The sequence below is a fragment of the Papio anubis genome, chromosome 11 (assembly GCF_008728515.1).
Source record: "Papio anubis isolate 15944 chromosome 11, Panubis1.0, whole genome shotgun sequence".
Taxonomy (NCBI): domain Eukaryota; kingdom Metazoa; phylum Chordata; class Mammalia; order Primates; family Cercopithecidae; genus Papio; species Papio anubis.
Window position 1 is genome coordinate 38894586 of NC_044986.1, and position 12107 is coordinate 38906692.

The 12107-nt window shown below is 38.1% G+C and overlaps 1 protein-coding gene across 1 annotated transcript in view; it reads left to right on the forward strand.

Annotated features, from left to right (window-relative positions):
- Window positions 1-2294: 2294 nt before the first annotated feature.
- The window catches only part of LOC100997824 (cytochrome P450 2C9), a 41260-nt gene continuing 31447 nt past the window's right edge, over window positions 2295-12107 (forward strand). The window contains exons 1-5 of the mRNA XM_031652615.1: window positions 2295-2552; window positions 4659-4821; window positions 4995-5144; window positions 9565-9725; window positions 10890-11066. Coding sequence (XP_031508475.1) covers window positions 2385-2552; window positions 4659-4821; window positions 4995-5144; window positions 9565-9725; window positions 10890-11066 — 819 coding nt within the window. The 5' untranslated portion in view covers window positions 2295-2384. The remainder of the gene's footprint in view (window positions 2553-4658; window positions 4822-4994; window positions 5145-9564; window positions 9726-10889; window positions 11067-12107) is intronic.

Here is a 12107-nt window from a genome sequence, read left to right on the forward strand (position 1 = left end):
AGGCAGGAGAATGATTGGAACCCGGGAGGTGGAGCTTGCAGTAAGCAGAGATCGTGCCACTGCACTCCAGCCGGGGCGACAGAGCGAGACTCCGTCTCAATAAATAAATAAATAAATAAATAAATAAATAAATAAATAAAAAGTCTTATACTGACGCATTGTGATACTTTGTCTCACTGAGTCAACAATTGCTCATTTCTAAAAAAAAAAACAAAGCAAAGTTTAGTTGATTTCAGAGATCCCTTCTGTCTACAAATTATCTGTAATTCTTTCTTTCTATAAACTGAAAGATCTAGGCAGGAGCCTCAACTCAGTAGGAGAGAGAAGGAGCCGAGCTGGGACACCTAGCTCTGAAGGAATGAAATGATTATACTAAAGAGAGCAATTGAGCTTATTTTACCCAAAATAAGGTGGTATATTTCTGTTAGACTTTAGGGTTACATGAGTCAAGGACAAAGTTATTGCTTTTCTTTGTCCTGTATAAAGGGATCTCCAAGGCCTTTGACTTACCCAAGAACTAAAGGTTATAAAACCAAACTCTTCTGACCTCTCAATCTAGTCAACTGGGGCTGCAATTATTGATGGAATTAATGTTTATTTTGAAAATCATTTACTAGACTGAATCACAAAATACTGAATCATTGTATGCAATCAGTAAATATTGGTGGACTCAATTGAACTCAAAGTTTTGCTTGAAATGAAACCTTCAAGATGCAGGGCTTATGGGTTCTAGTCCCATAAGACATGGAACATGGTGCTGGCTAAGGTAGACACCATGTTCCTGGCTAAGGTACTGAATCTTCAAGGCTCAGCTTCCTCATTCCTGAAATGGGTCAATTTTATTGTAAGCAAAGGTAATTGAGAGATTCCAAAGGGACATGAGGCATAACAATTCTCTGTAAATTGTTAGAATCCATGTTAAAAATGACCAGTAAAGCATGGTGCAGCTGTGTCTTAACATAACTTTATTTTTCTCAATAAAAGAAATGGAAATAAACCCACTAGGGAATTTAGCACAAATATGATGATATAGTTAAAGAAAATGGCTTTGCACAAGTATTGTCATTAGTGATCTAGTAAAGTGTATCTTTCTAGTTGTATTTAGACCCTCAACTCAATATGTCAGCTCCTGTTAAGGTCTATACATTGTGGTGGTTCTGTATTGTGGACCCATTCAGTGATTTTCCTACCTCTCATCCTCTGTTGCATCCACAGCTGTGGTTCTGTCCATAATTTCCTTTGCTTGCTGTGCATTATTACATTATTTCTGAAAACGAGAGACCAAAAACAATAGAAAGCAGCCAGGTCTGGAGGTGACTGGGGGATAGAAAAGCCCAAGTTTCTCAAACCCTTAGCACCAATTTCTTTCCTCAGTTACACTGAGCTTTTCACCTCTGCAGTGATGGAGAAGGGAGAACTCTTATTTCTTTTCATGAGCATCTCTGGTGCTGTGTTCCTTAGAGACAAATAAGGAGTTCTATTTAATGTGAAGCCTGTTTTATGAGCAGAATCAATGTGGTGTATATTCAGAACAACTAATATTTAGAAGTTTGTTTTGCTGTAATTGTTCTCAAGGCAGCTCTGGTGTAAGAGATAATACACTATGATGGGCATCAGAAGACCTCAGCTCAGATCCCAGTTCTGCCAGCTATGAGCTGTGTGGCACTGACAGATGTCCTGTTCTCCCAGGGTCTCCCTTTTCCCATTTGAAAAATAAAAAGTAACAATTCCTGCCTTCACATATTTTTTTTTAGCAGGTTTAATTGTAAAGGTGTTTATATCTGCTAAACTAATTTATTTGATATATGTTTGGTTATTTAAGATGTACAAGTTATGCTAGCTATTTCATGTTTAAGCTGCTGTATTTTTAGTAGGCTATATTAAATATTTGAAAGGATTTCATTTTAAAGAACAAAGTCTCCTAATCTTTGTATAGCATTGACATACTTTTTAAATATACAAGGCATGGAATACATTACTTTCCCTCAAAATCATAAGTTCCCAACTGGTTATTAATCTAAGAATTCAGAATTTTGAGTAATTGTTTTTGCATCAGATTATTTACTTCAGTGCTCTCAATCGTGATGGTGCATTGGAACCATCTGGGTTAACATTTGTTTTTTATTACCAATACCTAGGCTCCAACCTAGTATAATGAAATAGGAATGTACAGAGTGGGCACTGAAATGAAGGAGAACAAGATCAAAGGACATTTTATTTTTATCTCTATCAGTGGGTCAAAGTCCTTTCAGAAGGAGCCTGTAGTGGACCTAGGTGATTGGTCACTTTATACGTCAAAAAGGCACACACTGAATTAGCATGGAGTGTTATAAAAGGCTTGGAGCGCAAGCTCATGGTTGTCTTAACAAGAAGAGAAGGCTTCAATGGATTCTCTTGTGGTCCTTGTGCTCTGTCTCTCCTGTTTGCTTCTCCTTTCACTCTGGAGACAGAGATCTGGGAGAGGAAAACTCCCTCCTGGCCCCACTCCTCTCCCAGTCATTGGAAATATCCTAAAGATAGGTATTAAGGACGTCAGCAAATCCTTAACCAATGTAAGTATGCTCCTTCAGTGGCTTGCAAAAGGTAAGTAAATTCACCTGTATTGTTTGAATAAAGTATATCCCTTGAGGTACATTGTTACAAGAGATCATTGCAAAGTAAAATACTTTGAAAGGCTTTTGTTGCCTTTTCCAGTCTGTCAGTATCAGAAATAGTGGAATGAGATCATGTATTTTGTGAGTAGAGAAAGATTTAGGTCTTTGCATGTTAGATTCAAAATAACAAGTCAATAGTTTGAAATGCTGTGTTTCTTCTTCATTTCATAGCCATTTGCTATAAATTTTGGCTGAAGGTAAATGGTAAGGGACGTGTTTGTTGTTAGAGATTTTATTAAGTCCTCTACTATATTAGCCATGTGTTTTATTCAGAATAGCCATGAAAACTGAACTTCTCTGAAGAATTAATTTATGCCTGTTGTAAAGGAAATAGCTGTGGATTCAGGACCAGCAAAAGCAGATAAATGGTAGATAAGAAGTTACAGGCTTCCATTATTAGATCCACAAACTAATGTTTAATTAAACTGTAGCTACAATATATAAACCCTGAAATGACCTTAGGGTTTAGTAATGGTAGGAAGAGAGTCAGAAGATGTATAAGTATTAGGGTTTTTTCTCGAGTGAAAGATGGTTTAACAGTGTTAATATGATATGTGAATAGCCCTTGTTGTGTAATAATTAGCATATACAGGGAGTAAAGGACTGTGATTAGTGTATTAAACCTTATGAGCATGATGGTATGATTAGACCAAGAGAATGAGGCTATAGTTATGAAGACTACTCCTACTAGATTGATGGTAGGAGACAGGGCATGGTTGGCAACTCTAGTTAGGAGTCATCACATGGCTATCAGGGAGAGAAGTGTTTGAAGGTCCCATGTTAGTAGTATGGTTTGGCTGTGAACTCATTTGTAGTTTGAGTTTGAAAGACAGAATAATAGGGATGAGGTTAGTCTGTGGACAATTATTAGGACAGTTGCACTGCTGAAACTTCAGGAGGTTTGAATGAGAAAAGCTATGATAACAAGTGCCATGTGGCTTATGGAAGAGTAAGTAATGAGTGATTTTAGATCAGTTTGGCACAGACAAATGGAGCTTGTTATGATTATAACTCATAAGGATAGCATGAGGGAGGAATAAGCTATAAGCTCTGTTGGGGGTGAGGGATTAAAATGATTCGTATAATCCTATAGCCACCTAATTTTAGGAGTAATGCTGTGAGGACTATTGACCTGGCAATGGGTGCCTCTATGTGGGCTTTTGGGAGTCCTAAGTGGAGTCCATAGAGAGATATTTTTAGTATAAATGCTATGATGCACGCTATTCATAAAAAACTATTAAACCAGGAAACTGCTAATTCTTGAAGCTGGGTATTGGTCTTAAGGTGGTCTCAAGAGTGCTGATAAATATATCAAGCATTAGCATTTGAATAAATGGAGTTTCAAATTTGGGTCTTCTGTATATTAGCTTTAGGACACTGAAAATGAATTTGTCATTCTCTGAGCTCAGTTTTTATTTATTTATTTATTTATTTATTTTTGAGACAGAGTCTTGCTCTGTAGCTCTGGCTGGAGTGCAGTGGTGTGATCTCAGCTCGCTACAACCTCCATCTCCCGGGTTCCCGTTCAAGCAATTCTCCTGCCTCAGGCCCCCAAGTAGCTGGCATTACAGGCATGTGCCACCATACCCAGCTAATTTTTGTATTTTCAGTAGAGAAGAGGTTTCATCACATTGGCCAGGCTGGTCTTGAACTCCTGACCTTGTGATCCACCTGCCTCAGCCTCCCAAAGTGTTGAAATTACAGGTGTGAGCCACCACACATGGCTGTTTGTTTAAAATAGAGTAAATAGACCTGCTGAATATGTTGATGTGAGGATTAATTGTAATCTGTGCAGCAATTGTCTGACTATTGCCTTGAACATCACAGATCATCTGAGTGGCAAATATAATCATCATCATGTTTATATGTAAAATTCAGACATATCTGAAGCCTGTGTGGCTGAATAAAAGCATACAAATACAATGAAAATATCATTCTAAGTGAGGCTTAGTAAATGGATGAAATAGTTGCTGCATTTGCTATTATCTATATCTACTTTCCTAGCTCTCAAAAGTCTATGGCCCTGTGTTCACTCTGTATTTTGGCCTGGAACGCATGGTGGTGCTGCATGGATATGAAGCAGTAAAGGAAGCCCTGATTGATCTTGGAGAGGAGTTTTCTGGAAGAGGCCATTTCCCACTGTTTGAAAGAGCTAACAGAAGATTTGGTAGGTGTGCATGTGTCTGTTTCAGTGTCCATCTTGGGGACGGGGAGGATAAGAAAACAGAGACTTGCAGAGCTTCTCAGGCAGAGCTTGGCCCATCCACGTGGCTGCCCAGTGTTAGCTCCCTCTTTCTTGCCTGGGATCTCCCTCCTAGTTTCTGTTTCTCTTCTTGTTAGGGATCGTTTTCAGCAATGGAACAAGATGGAAGGAGATACGGCGTTTCTCCCTCATGACGCTGCGGAATTTTGGCATGGGGAAGAGGAGCATTGAGGATCGTGTTCAAGAGGAAGCTCGCTGCCTTGTGGAGGAGTTGAGAAAAACCAAGGGTAGGTGAACCTACTGTGTATCACTGACCTTACTGGACTACTATTTTCTCTACTGACATTCTTGGAAACATTTCAGGGGTGGCCATATCTTTCATTGTGAGTCCTAGTTGTTAGCTCATGTGAAGCGGGATTTGAGGCTGAGAGCCAAGGGAATTTGCACATATTTGTGCTGTGTGTGTACAGACATGATTGTGCATACACTGTGGGTATAAAAGGCTCATTTAATCCTGTGTTCTCCTGAATTTTGCTTCTTTGCTTTCAAATAAGAAATCATGAATATAGATTTTGAGTTCATTTTTTGAAAGAGTTAAAGAGCAGTTTCTCCCATTACCTATTCCAGAACAAGTCACCAGAGAATGGACATGGTGGGAATGGCCCTATCACATGCCTAGGGAGCATAAACCAAATGGCATGTGCTTTTATTTAATTGGACTGTATTTGTATGGTCAGCCTCACTGACTTGTCTGGAGTTTCTTTTAGGCCCATGCTTGCTTAGGCATATCTTACAGCAGTTCTCATCAATTATTATTTCTCTGTAAACATGGTATTATTTAAAAAATAGTATTAATTATTTCTTGTTACTCTTGATTTATATATTTTCAGTAAATATGTGCTGTAGCATAATTCTGTGAAATATACAAATGTCAATTTACAAAACGATTTATTTAACTAGATTTTAATTATTAGTAGTAACTCTGTAATCTGTTTTCCCTAAGTATAATTTGGCTCTGTTTCAGTTATGCTTATCTTTTTCCCACCATATTTATGAAATTTTGGCTTAGAAATTTATGGTAATTATTTTTTCCACTGCCATCTCTACTCATCTATGAAGTTTTACAATGTATCTGTTTGTCAGCCTCAATACCAAATTACTTTGTTTTTAAATTCTCTTTTCCAAATGAAGTGAAAGACTGAAAATCAGATTTATCTGTGAATGACACAACAAACTAACAGATTTCCAGCTGTTCGATGCCCAGCCATTCAGAGTGCTATTGAATAAAGTCACTATTTAGGTAGGGCCCATAGATGTGAATTTGGGAGCTCTTTAAATATAAAGTTTAATATCTCAAAATAAGAGCTATTTATGACAAACCCACAGCCAATATCATTTTGAATGGGCAAAAGTGGAAGCATTCCCTTTGAAAACCAGCACAAGACAAGGATGCCCTCTCTTACCACGCCTATTCAACATAGTATTGGAAGTTCTGAACAGAGCAGTCAGGCAAGAGGGTATTCAAATGGGAAAAGAAGAAGTCAAATTGTCTCTGTTTGCAGGTGACATGATTGTATATTTAGAAACCCCATCATATCAGCCCCAAAACTCTTTAAGCTGATAAGCAACTTCAGCAAAATCTCAGGATACAAAATCAATGTGCAAAAATCACAAGCATTTCTACACACCAATAATAGACAAGCAGAGAGCCAAATGATGAGTGAACTCCCATTCACAATTGCTACAAAGAGAATGAAATGCCTAGGAATACAATTTACAAGGGATGTGAAGGACCTCTTCAAGGAGAACTACAAACCACGGCTCAAGGAAATAAAGAGATGATGCAAATGGAAAAAAATTCTATGCTCACGAATAGGAAGAATTAATATTGTGAAAATGGCCATACTGCCCAAAGTAATTCATAGATTCAATGATATACCTATCAAGTTATCACTGACTTTCTTCACAGAACTAGAAAAGACTTTTAATTTAATATGAAGCCAAAAAAGAGCCTGTATAGCTAAGACAATTGTAAGCAAAAAGAACAAAGCTGGAGGCATCATTCTACCTGACTTCAAACAATACTACAAGGCTACAGGAACCAAAACAGCATAGTACTGATACCAAAACAGATATGTAGTCCAATGGAACAGAACAGAGGCCTCATAAATACTACCACACATCCACAATCATCTGATTTTTGACAAACCTGACAAAAACAAGCAATGGGGAAAAGATTCCCTATTTAATAAATGGTGTTGGGAAAACTGGCTAGCCTTATACAGAAAACAGAAGCTGGACCCCTTCCTTACACCTTATACAAAAATTAACTCAAGATGGATTAAAAACTTAAGCATAAAACCTAAAACCATAAAAACCCCAGAAGAAAACCTAGGAAATACCTTTCAGAACATAGGCAGGGGCAAAGAGTTTGTGACTAAAACACCGAAAGCAATGGCAGAAAAAGCCAAAATTGACAAATGGCATCTAATTAAATTAAAGAGCTTCTGCACAGCAAAAGAAACTATCATCAGAGTGAACAGGTAACCTACAGAATGGGAGAAATTATTTGCAATCTATCCATCTGACAAAGGGCTAATATCCAGCATCCACAAGGAACTTAAACAAACTTACCAGAAAAAAAAGAAATATCCCCATCAAAAAGTGGACAATGGATATGAACAGATAGTTATCAAAAGAAGACATTTATGGAGCCAACAAATGTACGAAAAAAAGCTTATCATCACTGGTCGTTACAGAATGCAAATCAAAACTACAATGAGATACCATCTTATGCAGGTTAGAATGGTGATCCTTAGTAAGTCAGGAAACAACAGATGTTGGTGATAATGTTGAGAAACAAACCCTTTTACACTGTTGGTAGGAATGCAAATTAGTTCAATCATTGTGGAAGACAGTGTGGTGATTCCTCAAGGATCTAGAACTAGAAATTCCATTTGACTCAGAATTCCCATTACTGGGTATATGCCCAAGGGATTATAAACCTTTCTACTCTAATGACACATGCACATGTATGTTTATTGTGGCACCGTTCACAATAGTAAAGACTTGGAACTAATCCAAATGCCCATCAATGATGGACTGGATAAAGAAAACGTGGCACATATACACCATGGAATACTATGTGGCCATAAAAAAGGATGAGTTCATGTCTTTTGCAGGGACATGGATGAAGCTGGAAATCATCATCCTCAGCAAACTAACACAGGAACAGAAAACCAAACACCACAAGTTCACACTCATAAATGGGAGCTGAACAATGAGAACACATGGACACAGGGAGGGGTACATCACACACTGGGGCCTGTCAGGGGATGGGAGGCCAGAAAGGGAGAGCATTAGGACAAATACCTAATGCATGAGATGCTTAAAACCTCGATGACAGGTTCATAGGTGCAGCAAACCACCATGGCACATGTATACCTATGTAACAAACCTGCACGTTCTGCACATGTATCCTAGAACTTAAAGCAAAACAAAAGAAAATTTAAAAAATATAAACTTTATCAATCACTTGATTATAACAACTTTATTTCAGAGATCCTCCACCAAACAAGAAAACCTTACCTATAATTTAATTTATTTAGCTATTAAATGATAGGCTGGGCCTAATCAATATCAAATTAAGTAAGTTAAATTTGCAGGATGACTACAGATGGTGGGCATTTAGTTCCTACATAAGAAAATTCATTTTTAAAAAGCTACAGAAGAAAAAAACTCCATTTATCAATTTACACTTTCTTATTTGCCTTACCTGGGATTTATATTTAAAATAAAAAGTTTTTGGCCAGGCACTGTGGCTCATGGCTGTAATCCCAACACTTTGGGAGACAAAAGTGGGCAGACCACCTGAGGTTGGCATTTCGAGACCAGCCTGACCAACATGGAGGAACCCGTCTCTACTAAAAATACAAAATTAGCCGGACATGGTGGCACATGCCTGTAATCCCAGCTACCTCTGAAGCTGAGGTGGAGAATTGCTTGAACCCAGGAGTCAGAGGTTGTGGTGAGCTGAGATCGTGCCATTCCACTGCAGCCTGGGCAACAAGAGTGAAACTCCATCTCAAAACAAACAAATAATAAACAAAAACAAACAACAAACAAAGTCTTCATTTAAATTTTTACAAACTAATCTATGTTAGGCATATTATTCATTTACATTTGTTTTCCTTCTTATAAAACACATTCTGCTTCTTACATTTGTTTCCTTAAATACATGAATTCACCCACAGTCTCTGTAGTTCCTCTCTACTGGTTCAACACATGAGTCTTTCAGCTATTCATTATATATAAAAAGTTTTAAAATCCTCAACTATTCTCGCCCTTTCTATCTCAGTGCCTTGTTGTCTACAGACTTTGCAGACTGATGTGATTCCCTCTGAAACCTGAATTATTAGGTTTTTAGAAAATGTCTTTTTTTCCCCCAAAGTAAAAGACAAATAGGCTGGCAATGTAAATTTATCATTTGAACAACCGTTATTTAACCAGCTCGGTTGTAATGGTCAACTCGGGATTAATGTAAAAGTGCTGTGTTGATTTTATGCATGCCGAACTCTTTTTTGCTGTTAAGGGAATTCGTAGGTAAGATATTGCTTAAAATTTCTAAATTACTATTATCTGTTAACAAATACAAAGCATTTTATATCTGAAGTTTAATAGTGTTTTAAATTGTTTCTAATTCTTTAGCCTCACCCTGTGATCCCACTTTCATCCTGGGCTGTGCTCCCTGCAATGTGATCTGCTCCATTATTTTCCATAAACGTTTTGATTATAAAGATCAGCAATTTCTTAACTTGATGGAAAAGTTTAACGAAAATGCCAAGATTTTGAGCAGCCCCTGGATCCAGGTAAGGCCAAGATTTTTACTTCCTGATAAACCACTTATGCTCTTTTTTTCTGACAAATCCAAAATTCTATATGGATCAAGCTCTGAAGTGCATTTTTGAATACTACAGTGTTGCCCAGATAGTCATGGGGTGAATATCTGGGAAGGATGGCCAAGCCCTTTATTTTATGCATGGGAAATAAATGTCCCAATATAGGCCTGACTTCTAAGCCCATTAGCTCCCTTATCAATGTTTCTTCCACTAAACTCCAAAGCCCTGTTTCTATAAAGCACTTTGGTGACAGCCCCAAAGCGTGCTCATATCACTCCATGGACATCCACGCACTTTGGAGGCTTCCATTACTCACAAGACTTGTTCTTCAATTCACACTTTGTCATATTTTGTGGCAGAAATATCCTAATTTGAAAGACATCTCCTTCAAGAAGGGAGAATATTTGGGACCATAGAAGCTACCGAGTAACATGAATAGGGCAGGGATGTTTGATATCTCAGTTTGGGATTCTGGCTGATGAGATAGCTGGGTTAGGAATGATGAAATTATTGGTTTTATGGTGTATGAACCATAAACAGACATCACACTTATACTCTGTGCTGAATTGGCATGTTTTATACTCTGCCTAAATAATAATTGTGTGATTTTACAGAAGTCATTTAACTGCTGTGGTACACAGTTGGAATTTGAAGTATCTTTGAGCCCCTCCTACTTGTAAAATACTAATTCCATTTCAGAGACTGCTTGATAGAAATCAATATAGTAGGGACTAGCTTTGTACTATCAATCAGGTTGTCCAAACTCTCTTAACCTATGCTGTCGTCTACAAAACGTGAATGTGGTAATTCATGCCATCTTACGTTTCAAGATTGTAGAGAAGAATTGTAAAAGGTAACAGAATTAATATAAAGATGCTTTTATACAATAAAAAGGAGGTATGAGTCTAGAAAATGTTTATCATCTGGTTAGAATTGATTCTCTGGTCAGAATTTTCTTCCTCAAATCTTTTATAATCAGATAATTACTACATATGTACAATAAAAATTTTCCCATCAAGATATATGATATATTTTATTTATATTTATAGCTATAATTTACAACCAGAGCTTGGTATGTGGTATATATGCCTTTATTAAAATCTTTTAATTTAATAAACTATTGTTTTCTCTTAGATCTGCAACAATTTTTCTCCTATCATTGATTATTTCCCGGGAACTCATAACAAATTACTTAAAAACGTTGCTTTTGTGAAAAGTTATATTTTGGAGAAAGTAAAAGAACACCAAGAATCGATGGACATGAACAACCCTCGGGACTTTATTGATTGCTTCCTGATCAAAATGGAGAAGGTAAAATGTTAACAAAAGCTTAGTTATGTGACTGCTTGTGAATCTGCGATTCATTGACTTGCTCTGTGTTTACTAGGGATGTTTAACTGGTCAAACAGTAATGCTTGAGAAGCACTTAAGGTTGTTATTGTATGAATGAATATCCAGTAAGCATAATGGAAAATATAAAATTAGATTGTTAAATAATTAGAATATGTAGACTAAATTGTTTAAATAAAAATAATCTGCCCAAACAATAAAGATGGCCGAATAGGAACAGCTCTGGTCTGCAGCACCAAGCGAGATCAATGCAGAAGGTGGGTGATTTCTGCATTTCCAACTGAAGTACGTGGCTCATCTCATTGGGACTGGTTAGACAGTTAATGCAACCCATGGAGGGTGAGACAAAGCAGCGTGGGGCCTCGCCTCACCCAGTAAGGGCAAAGGGTAAGGGAACTCCCTCCCCTAGCCAAGGGAAGCTGTGAGGGACCCTGCCATGAGGAATGGTGCATTCTAGCCCAGATACTATGCTTTTCCCATGGTCTTCACAGCCTGCAGAGCAGGAGAGTCCCTCAGGTGCCTACACCACAAGGGCCCAGCACAAAACTGGGGGGCTGTTTGGGCAGACAGAGCTAGCTGTAGAAATTTTTTTTTTTTTTCATACCTCAGGGGCACCGGGAACACCAGCGAGACAAAACTGTTCACTGCCTTGGGAAGAGGGCTGAAGCTAGGGAGCCAAGTGGTCTGGCTCAGTGGATCTCACCCCCACAGAGCCCAGCAAGCTCCACTGGCTTGATTCTTACTGCCAACACGGCAGTCTGAAATTGACCTGGGACATTTGGGCTTAGTAGGGAGAGGGGCATGCGACATTACTGAGGCTTGAGTAGGCGGTTTTCCCCTCACAATGTAAACAAAGCCACTAGGAAGTCTGAACTGGGTGGAGCCTACTGCAGCTCCAAAAAGCTGCTGTAACCAGACTGTCTGTCCAGATTCTTCCTCTCTGGGTGAGCATCTCTGAAAGAAAGGCAGCAGCCCGTCAGACGCTTATAGATAAAACTCCCA